The sequence below is a fragment of the Pseudozyma flocculosa genome (assembly GCF_000417875.1).
Source record: "Pseudozyma flocculosa PF-1 unplaced genomic scaffold scaffold00017, whole genome shotgun sequence".
NCBI classification, from domain to species: Eukaryota; Fungi; Basidiomycota; class Ustilaginomycetes; order Ustilaginales; family Ustilaginaceae; genus Pseudozyma; species Pseudozyma flocculosa.
This window is the reverse complement of record NW_006920885.1, coordinates 281,122-299,913: the sequence shown is the minus strand read 5'-3', so window position 1 is coordinate 299,913 and position 18,792 is coordinate 281,122. Positions and strand designations below refer to the sequence as shown.

Below are 18,792 nucleotides of genomic sequence, written 5' to 3'. Positions count from 1 at the left end.
GGTCAACCGGTGCAATTGCCGAGGCCGGTCAACCCAAAGGCCACCGCTGCTCCGCCTGTCCGCCTGCGCGCCTGTACCCCCAAGCCCCAAACTTTTTTCTCTCTCTCGCAGCTCCCCCTTCGGCCGCCTGTCTGTGCGACCCAACCAACGAAGAACGACAAAAATTGCCCGTTGCCCGCGTCCGCAGCGGGTGTGCGCTTGGTGGAACATGTGATGGCCGCCGCCGCCGCCGCAAGCGCAGGAGAAGAAAGGAAAGCCTGTCCGTACTCCTCGTTCTCGTTCTGATTGTCACTCTCGTCGGCGCCGTCATCAACTGCCTGTACCGTCGCCGACGTTGAGGTTTTTGGCAAGTTCCTGGAGCACTGGCGTCTCGTTTGAAGCTACGACCTGCGACTGCTGCGATTTTGCGAAAGGGAGAGATCCGCAGCCGCCCAGGTCGCGGTGGATCGAAGAACGAGAACCAGGTCCAGGTCGAGGGCGATGCTCGGTCAGCGGACCACGACGACGCCGCCGCCACTCGAATTCGGCGAAAGGAGCGAGGGGAAAAAGGAAATTTTCTTTCATGGGCCGGGCGGAGACGCAAAAACAGAGGCAAGCAAGCACGGCTCGCTCGCAGTCGGACCAAGCCTCGCCCCGAAAGCTCGGCCTCAGTTCCTGCTGGCCTGGCCTCAAATGAGGGCACGGATGGATCCGTGCTCTGCGAGGTATGGGAGCACGGCCAGCTCGACCAATTTGATGAACGACCAGGTCGAGACTGCGAGGGAATGCAGACGGGGATGCGGAGGAGGAGCAGCGTCGGCCCAGGACAGCGGACATGGCCGCAGTTGGATCGACGCCCAATCAGGATTGTCGTGTCGTCGTTGGGAGGGCCGCCGTTCACCGTTGCGCCCTGCCAGCGCCTGTCTTACATCCTGGCCTTTCTGACATTTGAAAAGGGGGATCGTCTACGGCGTTGGACGGCAGTGTGGACATCGCGCGAGGGCCCACAAGGACGGGTCTTGGCGGCGGCGGTCACCAGAGCTCGACGGATCTCGACGCCGAGAGAGAGAATTTGGGCCTTCACCCCCACTGCGGAAAAAAAACTCCTATTCGGCGGCGGGTTCCCAACGAGGGCGCCGCTCCGCCGTCGGCTTCGGGCCACAGGGCAAAGCCGAAGCTCGGAGAGGTCCACCGGGCCAGCGGCGCTCAGCATGTTTTTCCACGGCTCGAGCCTCGACGACCCCCCGGGATCACCTCATCGCCCGCCCGCGTCGCGCAGTCAATGGCGAAACTTTGCTATCGCCCAAAGCGGGGTCAGCCAACCGCGAAGCGTCCGTTGCCCTTTCTGTAGCATCGCATCGCATAGCAGCACGACGACGGCAACCCAGGCACCTTGGCGCGCGCCCGTCGACGGGTCGTCTGGCCAGGCCACGCTCGTGGATGCCATGCGCGCCAGGGGTCGTGGTGCCTGTCCCAGGTCCACCGTGGCACACACGGATCAAGCGCCGGAGAGCCCCACTTGCTGCGCCCCGTCCTCTGACTGCGAGGCGAGTGTCGTTGCATGATTGTCACGGCTGCCGTGCCCCATGTACCCCGCCTTTGGCAAGCCCTGGTCTGCTGCCCTCGACTCGTCTCGTCTCGTCTCGCTCGAGCGCCCGCAGAATGATAACGCCGCCCTCGGGCCAAGCACAAGCGGCCACCCCAACCGCGCGCCGCCCTTATAAGAGCGAGCGAATGGCCGTATCACCGGGTGGCAACGATTCACGTCCATTCCGCTCCCCCTTTCCCCTTTCTCCCCGACCCTCCCCTCGTCGTTCCCCGCCCCCTTTCGCCGCCTTGCAATCGAATCAACCGTTGCCCGCCATGGCGAGCCCCGTCCGCCACGACAGCAGCCCGTCGCAGGCCTTTCCCGACGAGAAATCGGCCGTCGGAAGCGACAACAAGGACTCCGGCTTCGACAATCAGCATGCCGCCACCCAGTACCAAGGCCAGGTGGCCGAACAGAACGGTCTCAAGCGCGATTTGAAGGGAAGACAGATCTCTATGATCGCGATCGGTGGCGCGTTGGGAACGGGCCTCGTCATCGGCACCGGCGCCGGCCTGAAGAATGCTGGTCCCGGATCCCTCTTCATCGGTTTCTGCGTCATGGGCGCCATGTGCGCCGCGGTCATGTCCGCTCTTGGAGAGGTGAGCACTTCAGCGTCCTCTCGCCGCCCCGTTCCGCACCCGAGACCGTTCCTAACATGGCACGTTCGCTACCGCCCGCGTATACCAGATGTCTACGTTTATGCCCCATCCTCGTGGCTTCGCCGGACACGCCACGCGCTTCGTGTCCCCCGAGTTCGGCTTCGCCACAGGAGTCAACTATCTTCTAAAGTATTGGGTGATCACCGCGAACCAGGTCAACGCCTTCGCCCTTATCGTCTCGTACTGGCGCCCAGACCTGTCCGGCGGAATCTTCATTGCGATTCTATGGGTTTTCATCGTCGTGCTCAACACGACCGGAGTCAAGTACTTCGGCGAGTTTGAATTCTGGCTCTCCCTCTTCAAGATCATCGTGATGGTCGGTCTTCTGCTCCTCCTGCTCATCATCGACCTCGGAGGCAGTCCCACGGGCGACCGGATCGGCTTCCGCAATTGGCAGGACGGCAAGGCTTTCTCCCCGTACCCCGGATTCGGCGATACTTCGCTCGCGCGCTTCCTCGGCTTCTGGAGCGTCATGGTCACTGCTCTCTTTGCCTACACCGGAAGCGAATTAGTGGCCGTTACTGTAGGAGGTGCTTACCTTGAACAGCCTCCTGAACATGGTCCGGAAGAGCAGGAGCTGACCGCGTGTCTTTTTCCCCATAAACAGAGGCGTCGAACCCCCGCAAAACGGTACCTGCCGCAATCAAGAAGACCTTCCTTCGTATCATTGTGTTCTACATCGGTGAGTGAAGAGATCGGCTGTGTACTTGAGAGAAGCGTCGTACTAGCTCCGGCATCGGGGCAGCGGCGGCGGTGCCAACCGACCGCCGCGTCGACGCGTCGATGGTTTCTCGATCCGCTGGCGCGTTTTGCTGACGGCGAGCATTCCTTCTGCCGATCCCGTAACCTCGCAACGTACAGGCGGTGTTCTCCTGATCGGCATGGTCGTTGACAGCAAGACGCCGCTGCTGCTGACGGCGACGAAGAAGTCGACCTCTGCCGCGGCCTCGCCTTTCGTCGTCGCGATCAACATTGCCCAGATCAAGGTCCTCCCCGACATTATCAATGCAGCCCTTCTGCTCTTCACCGTCTCTGCGGCCAACTCTGATCTGTACATCGCCGCACGAACGCTCTATGGTCTCGCGCTCGACGGCCAAGCGCCGCGCATCTTCCGACGCGTCGACAAACGCGGTATTCCGTACATGGCACTCGGACTCAGCTCCCTGTTTCCGGCCCTCGCTTTCATCAACCTATCGAGCGGTGGTCCCAAGACATTCAGCTACCTCGTCAACACCGTCACGATTCTTGGTGGGACCGCATGGCTGACGATTTTAACAACGCACATCTTCTTCATGAGGGCGATGAAGGCGCAGGGAAGGTCGCGCGACTCGCTCCCGTGGCAAGCGCCTCTCCAGCCGTACTCAACCTACGTTGCCACCTTCTTCGTTTCCCTCGTCCTGATCACCAAGGGCTGGGCATCGTTCACCCACGGCTTCAAAGTCAACGACTTTATTACAAACTACATCGGTATCCCGGTATTCTTCATCTTGATCGTCGGCTGGAAGCTCTGGCACAAGACCAAGGTTTGGAAGCCCGAGGAGGTCGACCTCGTCTCGGGCGCCAAGGAGTTCGACGAGGCCGACGAGCAGTTCTGGAAGCAGGACGAGGAGAAGCGCGCCGCCATGTTCAAGGAGGCGTCGTTCAAGCAAAAGGTTGGCATGTACCTGAAGGAGTGGTAACCGACGCGCGCTCGCGCAGATATCGTGTCTCTGCACTCAGGGATTCAGACGCTTCGGTGTGCAGTGCAATCAGATTCCTTTCCATCCACTCGTACCTGCGATCCTAGCCGTACTGGGCGTCCAGCAATGCTGCAGTCGGCCGTCGCGGTGCCGTCGCGGGGCTGTTCTTCGCTCTCTGCCGTCGTCTCTCTCGGCTGCCGCTAGTTCCGCGTCGGACCGGAGTCCACCTTTGTACTCTACATTACACGATGCGATCTAAGAGGTGGGCGCGGCCAATGGAGGGGAACGGGGTCCATGGAGGGCAGCGACGGCCAAGCAAATGAGGTCGAGGCGCGGAACAAGCACGAAGGCGCCGAGTGAGAGAGCGAGCGAGCAGGCGAGTAAGTCCAGCAGGCGGCAGTCGCGATCGGGCGAAGCCGCAGACTGCCGAGCATACCTGCGACACCGGACAACAGCGAAGATGAGCGGAAGTCGACCGACGCCTCGGCAACAGAGGACCGATGGCAACGGCGGCGTTGGAGAAAGGGCATTCGGCAGGTCGATGTTGGCGGTAGTATTGGCGCGCGGGTCAAGGGATAGGTAGGATCAGGTTCAGGAGCGCGCCGTTCAGTGCTACCGTCACCACTGGCACCGACGCCAACCGTCCCCTGCCCTCGTCACCATGCCTGTCGTCCAAACCACCCGCCCGTCAGCATGCCGTCGCCTGTGTGTACCATCACGAGAGCACCGTTGACACCCTCTGAGGGCCGTGGCATCGTTTCTGCCCAGCGAGCCCTGCCGATCCTGGACCTGCCTCTTTGCTTATCCTCCCGCCCTCCCGCCCCGTCTTGTCACTGACGTCGCAGCACCAGCAGCGCCTCGACGTCGGGCTCAGGACTCTCTATTGTGGTCGCCTGGGAGGCTCCTTCCCGCTTGTGTGCCCGCCGCCGCCTTCGTTTCGAGCTGTGCGGACGCCCGCTTCAATTCTCGCCTTCCGTCCTATCCGTCGGCTCGTACTGCCATCGCCCCTACCGTCGCCTACCAACCTTGCCCTTTGGCTTTGCCTGCCCGCTCACCTGATGCCGCTCTCTGAAGGCCCGACCCCTTGCCATACCAGCAATGCTTGCGCCTGTTCCTTATTTGCTGCTGCCGCCGCCTCTGCTGGCTAGCTTCAACGCCCTGCTTCGCTATTTGAGTCGAGAGCGCGATCGGTTCTTGCGGGACCCCACGGTAGCGGGCGTCGCGTGAGGCCTGCCTGCGCCTGATGCAAAATGTCTGGAGAAGCATCGGGCAGTTGCAGCGGCAGTTGCAGGGGCCTGCCATGCAGAGGGTCTGATGTCAGGTATGAGTGAAGGTTTAAAAGGACTGCTGCAACTTGGTCTTGGTCACACAAGCATGATGCAGACAAGATGCCAGTCCAGGATTCTTGAAGAGGTTGTGCTGGTGCACTCACCCTGCTGCATGATCAGAGAGGTGTGTTCTGTTTGTCAGGCATGAATCTCCACTTGAGAATTGTCGGCAGGGAGGCTTGAGGTGTTGTAGGAGCTGCCCAATTTGCCCTTTCCCAGTGTTGTGCGGGGTGTCAGGCTCCTGCCAGGGCAAGATGGACATGAGCCTCCGTGCGACCTCCACAGATTGTATCTTGCGTTGCAGCTGTATCTTGCTGGAGATCGACGAGTGAGTCTCCAGCATTGTAGCATGCTGCCCCTTCCAGATGTGCAGGTGGTCAGGCGTTGATTGGTCTCAAGAAGCCTGCCGCCTGACATTGGTGTGTCGCACAGCGGGGCTCCTGACATGCCTTGATGGCTGTTGCTGGACACGCTGCGCAACAAGGGTGATGGTGCCTGGTGCATCGGAACTTGCCTTGCTTCCCAAGATGAGCTTGTTTGAGGGAGAGGTGTTGTTGTCATTGTTGCCACACAAAATTGCATTCTTGTTGCAGAGCACAAGGTGCCTTCATTGACCTCAAGCCAGCCTCACCTGTGTTCCTTGCCAGTGCCACAGTCAGTGCACTTAAACACAAACCTGCCTGTGCCAGCTCCCCTTGCAGTTCAAACATGCAAGGCTTTGCCTGGTGTTTCAGCCAAGCTTGCTGCCCTTTCTGGTCTTGCTGCAGCCCCTCTTGGGTGGCTGCATGCAGGTAGCCTTCTCAAGCTGCTTTGCCACGTATCTGCTGTCAGTAATGCTGCCATGGCCCTACCAGACCCACATTTGCATAATTGTGCACAGCTGATCATGTAAATTTGGCTGTATCTGTGAATTGGCATGCTGAACCAGCAGCAAAGAAAGAATGGTGGAGATTAGGTAGAGGGGAGAGTTGTTGAGGATGAGGGAGGATGGCATCCAGATGCAGATGATGGAGGAACACCTGCATCAAGCCAGAAAAAAAAGATAGGCTCTGCTGCACCAAGTTTGGGCCTTGGCCACTGACAGATGCAAGCTCCATCTTTGCTACAGACTCATCACCTAGGCAGATGTGATAGCACAATTTTTGTGTTGACAAGTGAGCAGTGACAAAAAGAGTCCTTCAACAAGCCAGAGTTGGCATGTTGTCTGCTTGATTGCATCTGTAGAAAGGCTGCTGCAGTCATTTAAAACTTCAGTGTCTATGTCTGCAAGAGCATGGCCTGATCCAGCTCATACTTGTGCTGCTCTTATTACAATTGACGCACTTGAAGCCAAGCTAAGTTATGAGTTTTGTGGGCGTTACAGTCGACACATTTAAACCCAAACCCGCTGGCGGCTGGCGGAGTGCAGGGGCTTCCCCTGCAGTTGGAGCATGCCAGGGGTTGCCCTGTTACTCGGCTGAGCCAGACGTCACAGATGTTGGACCAGGCAGCCTTGTGGCACTGTGTGCGTTGTCAGGCCGCGCCTCGGCTGACATCCGCGGGGGCGGCCCGAGTCCCGAGGCCGGGGCTGCGCCCTCGGGGCCGAGCGGCAATTGCCGCAGTCGGCCCCGCGGCAGGAGGAAAAGATCCGAGGCTGTCAGTACAAATACTGCGGGACGGCGAGGAGGCCCTCGGAAGGCTCCTCGTCGAATGTACTATATCCTCTGCTCACTAGAGACTGGTACAGCATCGATATCCTTACTCCTCTCCATCCCTGACCTCTCCGCGCAAGCCCTACACCGTCCTCGGCCGCCCGCGGTATCCCAAGACCCCGAGGGCTTAACATGCGTGCGGGCACCCGGTCTCGATGTGCCGTGTTGGTGGAGTTGCAGTTCCGCGTCATGGGATTTGATGACTGAGGTGGATGGACGGGTGATGGTGGCAACAACAAAGGAATGCAGGCCAGGCCAGCTCAGAAGTTGGAAGCAAGGCACAGCAAGCAATCAAAATTCAATCAAAACAGGGGGTATTCCATGCACACATGGCTTCAGCCCTTTGCCACATGTTGGTCACACAAAAATGTCTGGCACTACCAAGTCTTGCAGCAACAGTGTCTTTGCTGGGCTGCTGTCCAAGGATGAGCTCCTTGGCCACCTTCCTGTCCAGGTGGGTCTATCCCATCTTCATCCTGCTCTTTGAGAAGACATCATTCAACCAAGTCAGCATTGCCAAGTTTCTGCTCAACAAGACCCCCTCCTGGTAGCATGCTGCAAGGTGTTCTTTGGCTGCCTCAATTGATGCCACAGCTCAGGTCTCTGGCTGTTGCAAGGAGAGCCATCACCCAACAGGCTTGTCCCTTGCCCACACATACATGTCATCTGCATGTCACATGGCTTCAAGACCTTAAGCCATGCTCACTTGAGGACTTAAACAGTGATGCACAGAACGTGATATTTGAGTCGAGGTGCTGGTTGCTTTGAAGCAAGCCTCACTTGATTGCCCACCTGCCTGCCAGTCAGCCAGCAATTGAGAAGCCAGAGGGCTGATGCATGTGTCTTCTTTGGCCCTCTACACCCCCTGTCTCCTGCAGGCTGCAGCAGTCCCTTGAAGTCATCAATCAGTCTTTTATTCAAAGAGCCAGTTGGCCGCGACGCGCAGCAGTGGTTGCAGCACGGTCTGCTTGAGCTGCACGAAGCCCTCAGCTGGCCGAGACCAACACCGACCGCCAGGCCAAACGAAATTGGGGGCGCCGCCGCGTCTCATGTTGCAACTCCACACCACCACCATCCTCTCCGGTAACCATCTCTTGTCGGTCTGACCTCCCTGCCGCCTTCTACAACGCTCGCCGCGGAACGCATCCTCGGCCGCTCACGCTGCGCCATGTCCAGCCATCCGTCCCGGCGATCTGATAACGCCGCCTACCAGCAGCAGCACGACGCCGACCCACGCAGCCAGCCCTCGTCGTCGCGATACCCCATGCAGCCCACGGCCGCCCCGCCGCCACCGGCCAGCGAGTCGGAGATGGTGCGCGAGATGTACAGGATGCTGGGCAACCTGACCCGCTCCCTCGTCCCGGCCACGCGCAAGCGGCGCGACGAGACGGCCGAGGAGCGCCAGGCGCGCAAGGAGCTCAAGGACCGCCTCGACGACGAGGGCTACGACATTGTCGAGATGAAGGAGCACTCGTCGCGGCCCACCGAGCCCCAGATCACCGACATGGTCCAGCGCAAGCTGTCCCGGTGGGCCGTCGATGGCGGCCACGGCTCGACGGTCCGGTACGCCAACCTGGTGGCGCGGCTCAAGAGCCACCCGCAGCGGCCCCGCCACGTCACCGCCATCCTCGATCTGCTCGAGCAGCTTGCCTTCACAGCCGGCCCCTCATCGACGCTCCACGAGCCGGGCGCCGCGCCGCGCAGAGCAGCCGATCCACGCCCGACGTCGTCGAGATCCGCTCACGAGGCCGTGTCCAACAAGGCCGAGGCCGCCCCCGCCGACGACGCATTTCAAAGATCCCCACCGTCACCGCCCGCCTCACGTCCCGACCGGGCCGAGTTGTCCAACACCAAAGCAGCGCCGCCGCCAAAAGGCCACGCCACGACACCAGCAGGGGACTCACATCCTGAGCGCGAAGCCAGCACATCTGCGCCGACCGCACAGAGCCTGCAGCAGGACGGCAGGCTACCGCGCAAGGAGCTCCTCGAACGATGGAGGGCCAGGCAGAACGCGCCCGACATCCCGGAAGAGGAGCTGCTGCGGGACGTCGTCTACATCCTTCAGGGCATCAGCGGACGCTACGTGCGGTGGGAGGAGCACCATCAGCTGCCCACCGTCGAGCCGGGCGAGCAACCGGGCGAGCCCGAAAAGGTGCTGCGGGTCGTCATCGAAGAGCAGGGCCGTGGACGCATCGATGCGCCGACGCGGCACTTGATCCACCGCCTGGCCGAGCTCGGCCGGCTCTACCGCCGCGTGTCCGAGTTTCTCCAGGAGCGGACCGGTGCTCCGGGGTCGGGCCTGATCATGCAGAGCCTCTGCCACTTTATCTCCAACGAGCTGACGGGCTACTACCGCCTGGTCGCAAGCCTCGAGGCCCAGCTAAACCGCGCCGGCACTCCTGGCGTCGAAGGCGGCTCGAAAACGACGGAGGCCTCGACCTACGTCACCCTCAAGCGGATGGGCGTGTGGACCGAGGAGACGGCGCTGCGGATGCGGATGACGAGCACCATCATCGAGAGCTGCCGCCACGCACACGGCGGCGCCATCGTCTCGCTGATCCACTCGTACACCTTCAACGGCGACCCCTTTATCCGCAAGTTCACGTCACAGCTGCTTGACGAGGTCTCGAGGCCGTTCTTCCACTCGCTCTCGCTGTGGATCTACGAGGGGGAGCTCGAGGATCCCTTTGACGAGTTCTTTGTCGAGCTCAATTCGGACCCGCGGAGGCCTGCCGGCGGTGGCGGCGGCGGCGGCGACAGCGGCGACCTCTCGGGCTTCCAGGGCTTGGAGGCCGACGCGGCGTCGCTGTGGCAGAACAAGTTTGTCTTCCGCAAGCCGATGCTGCCCAGCTTCCTCGACGAGTCGTTTGGGCGCAAGATCTTTTCGACGGGCAAGAGCCTCAACTTTATCCGCCATAGCTGCGGCGACTCGGACTGGGTGGCCACCAGGAGCAACCTCGACGCCTCGGCCAAGGACCTCCGCTACACGGACCTCTCCGGCCTCGAGCGGACCATCGACACCGCCTTCACCATTGCCAGCAAGCGCCTGCTCGACATCTTTCTCGACGACTTTAAGCTGCTCGACCACCTGCGGGCGCTCAAAGACTACCTGATGCTCTTCCGCGGCGATTTCGTCGACCTGCTGATGCAGTCGCTGGGGTGAGGCGAGGCGTGGCGCCGCCATGATAGAGTGTGATCCGGGCGATGGCATGCTGACAACCTCTGCCCTCCGTCATCCACGGCCGCCCGACCGACACACAGATCGAGCCTGAGCCGACCGGCCGCGTCCCTCTTCCGACACAACCTGACCGCCTCGCTCGAGACGGCGGTGCGCGGCTCGAATGCCCAGTTTGACGACCCAGACATCCTCAAGCGGCTCGACGCCCGCATCCTGGAGTTCAGCGAGGGCGACACTGGCTGGGACACGTTCACGCTCGAGTACAAGGTCGACTCGCCCGTCAACACGGTGCTCGACACGCCGGCCATGATCGAGTACCAGACCATCTTTTCGCACCTGTGGAAGATCAAGCGGGTCGAGCTGGCGGTCAACGCGAGCTGGATGCGGCTCCTCTCGTCGTCGGGCACGCTGCGGCGCATCAGGAAGAAGGAGGCTGTGGGCAGAGGTGAGTCGCACGCGGCGACCGCACCGCTGAGCCGCCGAGCTGCCGCTCGACCGACATTCTGCTGACACTCAGCTTGGCCGACATCGCCCTCACCGAACGCCACTCTCGCAGACCTCGACCGGGAAGCCCATATCGCGCTGGTCATGCTCGGCGAGATGATCCAGTTCGTGCGCCAGATGCAGGGCTTCTGCCAGCTCGAGGTGATCGAGTACTCGTGGGACGATCTGGTCAAAAACATGGCGCGCAAGGAGGGCGACCTCGACGAGCTGATCGAGTCGCATCGGCGGTACCTCAACGCGCTGGTCAACAAGGTGCTGCTCAAGGGCGGCAAGCGTGGGGCGCACAACTACCTCTCCGAGGAGCTGCGGGCTCAGTTCAACACCATTCTTGCCTTCACCTTGGCCGTCGACGATCTGTCGCACGTCATTACGGGAGAGCTGGCGCGCCATGACCTGGAGAATGTGAGTCGATGCCGACGTGCACGAAGCGTCTTCAGACGGCGGCGCCGGCGCACCTGCCAACGGTACACGCACTGACCGACTGGCGCTCGTCGTGGACCACCTCCCTCCCTGACAGCCGTCGACCAGGCCGCCGCAGCATGCAAGCCTGCGGGGTCCGCGCTCTTCGCGGCCCTCGAGCGCCGCTGGCCTGAGCCTGCCCCCCGCCGACCCGACGGCGATTTCCAAGATCTCCCAGCGGCTTCGGGAGCAGTCGGCGACGTTCCAGGATCGAATGCAGACGATCGTCAATGCGCTCGAACGGCACTCGAACCTGACTGTCCGCGATCTAGGCGTGAGTTGGCCACGCTGTCCTCGCTCGAACTACCGTCGTCTCCCCTCATCGACTGACCTTCGCCACGCTGCGGATCCGCGATGGTCGATTTGACTGCAGAGCCGCCTCAACTTCAACGTCCACTACGAGACGTCGCGCAGGGAGTCGTCGTCGCGCCGCGCCGCCGAGGTCAGGAGCACGGGGCCAGGCGGTGCCAGCAGCGTTGCAGCGTCGTCGCCGCCGCCGGGTCGGCCATCCGCCCAGCAAGTCGGTGGAGCCGCTTCTGAACCGACGGCGGCCTGAGGAAGTCGAGAGTTCTTGGCCTGACCTTTCGATTGACGATACAATTAGTGGCTTGCCGTCTGAGCATGTCTCTTCTCGACGCGAGAGAGAGAGAGGGAGAGAAGAGGCAGGTGTGGCGACCAAGTCTATGGGCGAGGGCGTGGGCCGGCCCGCCTCGGTCGTTTGGTCGGTCATTCGGCTGCGTTCATGTTTGTTTTCCCAGCGCCCAAAAGCGAGGGCCAGGACGGCAGAGGGCAGAGATCGAGAAGGAGCGGCGATACCTGAATGTGCAGTTGGCTGAGGAGCGTGGGTGACTCTCGGGGTGTCCCTCTGCCCCCGCCCCGCCCTGCCCCGCCGCGCCCCAGCCCGCCACTCCCCGGGGTCCAACGCCGGCGGTAGCGAAGCGCGGTTGCTGGCGAGCGAGCTCGTTCTGGCCGAAGCGAGGGCCAGCCAAGCAAGCAGCCAGGCTCGGCCAGCAGCGGATCTAGCTAGTCTGGCCACCCGGTCTCTTCTTGCTTGACTTGCTTGCTTTGCTTGTGTACCGCGATCCGCGTGCATGGATCGACAGGGCGTGCGTGGCTGGCAGGCCCACGCGCTGGCTCTGGGCCCTGTCCCCGGTCCAGCTGCGCTCTTCACCATCAGCTGCTCGCCGTACATATCGCCTTGGCTTGGGCAGGCCGGGTTCGGGCGGTGGCCTGGCTGGCTGGCTGGCGTGGCGTGGGCGGGCTCCCCGCACCTGGGAGCCCGTCGGGCGCGAGGGGTTCGTGTGCCAGGTTGGATTTTCCAGCCGGCCAGCGGGGCTTCGGTTTTTTCCACCGTGCGCGCGCGCTTGCCTGGGCTAGTTTGGGCTGGCTTGACCTGGCCAGGCCAGGGCGCGCCGCTTGCTTGCTGCTTGCTTGCTTCTTTGCCTTGTCTCAGCCCCCGTGCAGCTGGCCGGGGGTCAGGCCAGACCAGGCCATGCAAGCCAGGGCAGGGCAGGGCAGGGCAGCGGCGGGCGCCTGCGCGACGATGCTTCTTTTCCCCCCGCCCCGCCCAATCATGTCAAGGGCAGGCGGCCGGGCGTGCGTGCGTGCGGTGCAGCCAGGCAGGCACAGCCAGGCAGGCGGGCGGGCAGGCAAGCAAGCAAGGCTCCCGCTCCGTCTCCTGGTGCTCTCTCTCTCTCTCTATCGTCTCGCCGCTGCCGCCTCTTCCCTATCTCCCTCGTCGTTGTCCGCGCACTTACCCTTCATCCCTACAGCAGCCCGCCTGCCCCCCTTCTGCCCTTGCCCAGACGACCAGGCTCCTTGCGTCGCCTGCCCTCTGTCGTCGCCGCCACCGACCCTAGCCTCACACTCTTTCGACACCACCACCACCGCCACCGCCACCGCCGCCGCCCCGACGCAGCCCTCTCAGCCGCCCTTGGACGCTGCACAGCGTCACCGGCTCTCTTGTCCTCGTTGCGACCTCCTCTGCTTGCTTTGTGCTTGCTATACGCTTGCCCTCGCACCACCTTGCATCGATCACCGGCCTGCGTCTCCTCCATCGTCTCTCTCTGACCCACCCGGCGGCAGCTACGTCTCGCAAGCACTCGTTGCGACCACATACTATCGCGCCTCAACAGGCGATTGAGCAGACGACGCAGCCAGCAAGCTCGTTCCCAAGCTCGAGCGCGTTTTAATCGCCGCTTGCTCGTCCGTCTGGCTGCCGTAGCTCCTGACACCCATCCCCCGGCACCGATCAGCGCTGCCCTTGCTCGCTCTCGTCTGGCTGCTTGCTCCCTTTCTCGGAACGAGCCGACGCACGCGCTCGAGAGCAAAGAGCGACGGCATCAGTCTCGTGTCTCGAGCGATTCCGACCGCTCCCGAACCAGCACCCCGCCTTTGCCGCCGCCCAGCCGTCGTCCCCCGGCACCGCATTCGCCTGCCATGACGACGCTCCAGCAGACATCCAACGGCGCCTATGGCCCTTCCTCGCCCTCGGCCGGCAGCTTTGTCGAGGGCAGCGGCAGCCAGCGCGACAGGAGCGGCATGATGAGCAAGCGCCTGACGGCCGCCAGCCTTAGCAACCGCAACACGAACCGATACTCGGTCACCGCCCTCTACAGCATGGCCGCAGAGCAGGACATTGAAGTCGAGGACGACCTCGCGCGAGCGCAGAAGCGGCTCCGCGAGCTCAAAGGCAGGATCTCGGCCCAGTCAAAGAAGAACTTTGTCCTGGAGAGGGACGTGCGGTACCTCGACAGCCGCATCGCCCTGCTTATTGCAAATAGGATGGCGTTGGACGAGGTGAGTACATGGCTGCAGCGGGAAGTCCAGACGTGTGGCTCTGCGCTCTCGCCTGGCGTCGTGTACAGTGTCTGATCCCACCTCTCTTCCGCTCACCCCCTCCTCTTGCCCCTGCAGCAATCGGAGGTGGCGAGCACGCTGGAAGACGCGGACCCCTCGGCGGGGACGACGCTCGACGACCGCAAGATGCAGCAGTACGGCAACCTCTTTTTCCTGCTGCAGTCGGAGCCACGCCACATCGCCGCGCTCTGTCGGCTTGTGAGCCTGGCCGAGATCGACACGCTGCTGCAGACGGTCATGTTCACGCTCTACGGAAACCAGTACGAGAGCCGGGAAGAGCACCTGCTGCTCACCATGTTCCAGTCGGTGCTCTCGGCGCAGTTTGAGACGGCGACCGAGTTCGGCTCGCTGCTCCGAGCAAACACGCCAGTGTCGCGGATGATGACGACCTACACGCGCCGAGGGCCGGGCCAGTCGTACCTCAAGAGCGTCCTGGCCGAGCGGATCAACAGCCTGATTGAGCACAAGGACCTCAACCTCGAGGTCAATCCGCTCAAGGTCTACGAGCAGATGATCAACCAGATCGAGGAGGACACGGGCAGCCTGCCGCCCAACCTGCCGCGTGGCGTGCCCGCCGAGGTGGCGCAGGAGAATGCCGACGTCCAGGCCATCATTGCGCCCCGCCTCACCATGCTCATGGAAATCGCCAACAGCTTCCTGCTGACGATCATCAACTCGATCGAGGAGGTGCCCTACGGCATCCGCTGGATCTGCAAGCAGATCCGCAGCCTGACGAAGCGCAAATACCCGGACGCCACCGAGTTTGCCATCTGCTCGCTCATCGGAGGCTTCTTTTTCCTGCGCTTCATCAACCCGGCCATCGTCACGCCGCAGGCCTACATGCTCGTCGACGGCCCGCCGGCCAAGCACCCGCGCCGGACGCTGACCCTCATCGCCAAGATGCTGCAGAACCTGGCCAACAAGCCCTCGTACGCCAAGGAGCAGTACATGATGTCGCTCAACCCGTTTGTCGAAAACAACAAGACGCGGATGAACGCCTTCCTCAACGCCCTCTGCGACGTCGGCGACTTTTACGATACCCTCGAAATGGACCAGTACATGGCGCTCTCGAAAAAGGACCTGCAAATCTCGATCACGCTCAACGAGCTCTACGCCACCCACTCGCTCGTGGCGCAGCATCTCGACGTGCTGGCGCCCAACGACAAGCACCACCTCCGCATCCTCATCGACGAGCTTGCCGGCTCGCCGGGCCAGGTGCCCCGCAAGGAGAACCGCACCGTCGACCTGCAGCTCTTCAGCCGGTGGGAGACGCCCATCCAGGACCTCACCACGGCCTTCATGTCCGAGAACAACGTGACCCAGAACGACATCCTCTACATGGAGACCAAGTCGATCTTTGTCCAGCTGATCCGGTCGATCCCCTCGCTGGCCGACCGCCGCCCCATCAACCTGCCCCAGATTGCCGAGCGGGCGGCGACGACCAAGGACGCGACGCTGGTCCGCAAGGGCATCAAGGTCAAGGAGATGCTGCGCGAGCTCGAGGAGCTCAAGGTCGTCGACCGCCGCGACGGCTACAGCCTCATGACGGACGAGGTCGCCACCGAGCTCGCCCACCTCGGCAACATGCGCGAAAAGGTGATGCAGGAGATGCGCAGCCTCGAGGCGGTGCTCAAGACGATTGGCGAGCACAACAACTACCTCCGCAGCCAGCTCGACACCTACAAGAGCTACCTGCAGAACGTCCGCATGACGAGCGGCGCCGCCAAGGACAAGGCCACCGGCGGCGTCGGCGTCGTCTCGGTGGGCGGCAAGGAGAAGAAGGCGACCAAGGTGCAGGTGCTCGGCCCGTACCGCTTCACCCACGCCCAGATGGAGAAGGACGGCATCATCGTCGAGAGCAACGTGCCCGAGAACCGCCGCGCCAACATCTTCTTCAACATCACGTCGCCCTCGCCCGGCACCTTTATCATTGCGCTGCACTACAAGGGCCGCGAGAAGGCCATCCTCGAGATGGACCTCAAGCTCGACGACCTCCTCGAGAAGCAGAAGGACGACGTCCAGCTCCTCGACCTCGAGTACGTCCAGCTCAACGTCAGCAAGATCCTCCAGCTCCTCAACAAGACGTTTGCCAAGCGCAAGTTCTGAGGCGCGGGCCCGACGCTTTCGCCGCGGTCGGTCCCTCCACACTTGCCCACCAAGGCCTCGCCAGGTCGCCGCAATATACCCAGCATCGAGGCTGCCTGCTCCTCGGCGCCGACGCGGCGGCCGGAGCCTCGCCAGACGCGGGCGTTGCCCTGTCTCGCCGTCGACTGCGCGGGGCCTCTGCTCCCGCCAGTTCCGCCCGCGTGTTGCGCAGCAGTCGCGCATGTTGTCCTTGTGCACATTTGTCGTTGTCCAGTGGCGGTACCACGTCAGGTCTGTCGGATCGTTGTCTCGCCCTCGCTCTCTCGCCTTGCCTCTCTCGGCCCCTCTCTATTTGCGTTCGCCCCTGTTGTTTTGTTTTAATATCCTCGCCGGTCACAACCTTTTGCCCAACCGCCTCTTCCTCGACGGACGCGGCTCTGCGTCGCTCGCACTCGCTTCTTTGGGCCTGCCGTCTCTCTGGCAGCATCGTGTACTCTTGTCGGGTCGGGCAGAATCAGGCTATTCGATCAACGGACGGGCGAGGGCCGCACGAGGCGTCGATTAACATGCAGGTCGTCGCGGGATGGCCGATCGGGCAGCGACGACGACAAGGGATGCGGCCGACGTTGCAAGCAGTCGGTCGCAGGAGGCCAACACGGAGACCCTGCCCAGCCAGCCATGCCTACCGAAGCCGCCTCTTGACTACAGAGCAGCCGGTATCGGCGCTTGAGCCTCGTCCTCCTTCTTGGCCTCGTCTTTACCACCGGCCACCCCACCGGCCGACGAGGAGGCAGCAAGGCTCCTCTGGGCCTCGAACAGTCTCTGCTTGGCGATACGGACCTCGCTCTCGACGCGGTCGAGCTGGCGCTTCATCTCGAGTCCACTCGTCACGGCGCCCATGAGGCCCTCCCACTTCTCCGCATTCCGCGCCGTAGCAAAGACGAGCTTGGGCCCGATGGGCGGTCGTAGCTCCGTCAGCGTCTGCGCAGCGCGCAGGCTCAGGTTGGGCCGCGCGGCGAGGAGGCGCGAGGAACGGAGGTACACGCCGTGCGATGACGTCGGATTCGCCGGTGACGGTGCCACGGGCGGCGAGGTCGACGGTACCCCGATCAGGTGCGGGTACGGCGGTTTCGAGGGCGCCACCGCCTCTGGATCGAAGCGCGTGATGCAGTGCTGCTCGTCAAACTGCGCCTGCTTGAGCTCGGCGCGCTGCTTGCTCGTCAGGCTGCTGCTCGACCGGCTCGCGCCGCTGCTGCTCGGAGCGGCGGCGGCGCCCGCCGGCGCGCTCGACGGCTCGTTGGCCTCGTCGTCGAGCTTGCGCTTCTTCTGCGACCGCTTGCTGTCGCCGCTCGACCCGGACTGGCTGCTGCCCAGCTCGTCGGCGACGGTCAGCAGGCCCATGACGCCCGAACCGGCGGCGGCGACGCTGTGCGGCGCCGCGTTGGGCAGCGACTCCCACCCGCCCAGCAGGCGCAGCAGCTCCTCGCGCTCGCTGGCGAAGCGCGCCTCGTTCTGCTCGATCCGGCGCACCTCGACGTAGAGGGCCTCTTCCTCGGCCAGCTGGGCGGGCGTGCGGGTATAGAGGCGGGCGAGGGCCTTTTTGCGCTCGACCTCGCGCTGCTTGTCGAACGAGTAGGTGGCGAGGAGCGCCTGGCGCGTCTCGATGTCGTCGGTCGAGATGCGCGAGCGGATGAGGCGGCGGCAGATGGCATAGTAGCGCGCCTTGAGGTCCTCCATGGAGCGCGGCTTGCCCGGCCAGTCGTAGCGGTCGTGGATGATGACGAAGCGCAGGTCGTAGGCCTGGCACAGGTCGATGAGGTGGTCCGTCTCCTCCTTTGTCCAGTCGTCGTCGCGCAGGTGCTGGATGTACTCGTCGTTCGAGTAGCTGTACACGCCCGACGACGTGTTGAACTGCGAGAAGCGGTAGTCCGTCTCGACCTCGGGCGGGCCGGATGCCGACGCCGACGCCGACGTGCCCGGGTCCGCCGGCGCGCTGCGAGATTTTGCGGGTGCCCAGTGGTACAGCACCAGGCCGCTGCCGTCGTCGTCGGTGTCGTCGCGTGCCGGGTTGCGAAAGGGCGTCCACTCCCACTTCTTGGCCCTGCCGGGACGCTTCCTGAACTTTGGGCGGAAGCCAGCCTTGCCATCGGCTCCGGCGATGCCACCGGCGAGGCCCTGGGCCATGGCGAGGCTGGGCGCATTGTCGCCAAGCAGGGCAAAGAGCTCGCGGGTCATGCCGTCGAGCTTGGGGCGGGTGGCCTTTGGGGTGCTTCCCGGTGGACCATGGTGCGCGTGCTTTGCCCTGGACGAGGAGCGGTGGCGGGAGCGCGCGGAAGAGAGAGAAGAGGGGCCTGCGATGGCGCTCGCACCGGTATTGGCACCGCTGCCGACGCTCGCTGCGCCGGCGACGTTGTTGGATGAGGCGGGAAGCGAGAGGATGTCGCGGACGTCGTTCGACGTCATTGCGGGGCGCTCCGCACGGGACGGCAGATGAGACGTGGAGCAAAGCAGGTGCAAGGAAGCAAGTCCGGGCGAGAAACAGGCGAAGCAGGCAGTGATGGAGGCGGCGGTGAAAGCGGTGGTGGTGGTGGTGGTGGAAGTGATGATGGGTTGGAGGAGCAAGGGAATCTCCGAGTGCCGAGAGCGCTGCTCGGATCCGATCCGCTCCAGAGGCCTGGCCTGGCCTGGCCTGGCCGGCCCCGAGGCGGGCGCAAGGCTGACGCGCCGCACTTCCGGCGGGGGCGGGCCGGCTCAGCAGAGAGGCAGCCAGGCAGGCAGGCACG

The 18,792-nt window shown here is 63.2% G+C and overlaps 4 protein-coding genes across 4 annotated transcripts; 3 read left to right on the top strand and 1 right to left on the bottom strand.

The window, feature by feature from the left end:
• Positions 1-1,842: 1,842 nt before the first annotated feature.
• PFL1_04985 (uncharacterized protein) lies at positions 1,843-3,905 on the top strand (the record flags this gene model as incomplete). Its single annotated transcript, XM_007882514.1, has 4 exons — positions 1,843-2,166; positions 2,255-2,756; positions 2,834-2,908; positions 3,088-3,905. 4 exons carry the CDS (start codon positions 1,843-1,845, stop codon positions 3,903-3,905), a joined length of 1,719 nt encoding a protein of 572 aa, XP_007880705.1.
• Positions 3,906-8,092: 4,187 nt separating this feature from the next.
• PFL1_04984 (uncharacterized protein) lies at positions 8,093-11,621 on the top strand (the record flags this gene model as incomplete). Its single annotated transcript, XM_007882513.1, has 5 exons — positions 8,093-10,083; positions 10,186-10,547; positions 10,659-11,008; positions 11,124-11,339; positions 11,439-11,621. 5 exons carry the CDS (start codon positions 8,093-8,095, stop codon positions 11,619-11,621), a joined length of 3,102 nt encoding a protein of 1,033 aa, XP_007880704.1.
• Positions 11,622-13,504: 1,883 nt separating this feature from the next.
• On the top strand, positions 13,505-16,030 carry PFL1_04983 (uncharacterized protein; the record flags this gene model as incomplete). Its single annotated transcript, XM_007882512.1, has 2 exons — positions 13,505-13,864; positions 13,982-16,030. The coding sequence occupies 2 exons, from the start codon at positions 13,505-13,507 to the stop codon at positions 16,028-16,030; spliced, it is 2,409 nt and encodes an 802-aa protein (XP_007880703.1).
• A 681-nt stretch (positions 16,031-16,711) lies between these two features.
• PFL1_06888 (uncharacterized protein) lies at positions 16,712-18,472 on the bottom strand (the record flags this gene model as incomplete). The annotated part of the gene is made up of 1 exon (XM_007882622.1): positions 16,712-18,472. One exon carries the CDS (start codon positions 18,470-18,472, stop codon positions 16,712-16,714), a length of 1,761 nt encoding a protein of 586 aa, XP_007880813.1.
• Between the last annotated feature and the right edge of the window lie 320 nt (positions 18,473-18,792).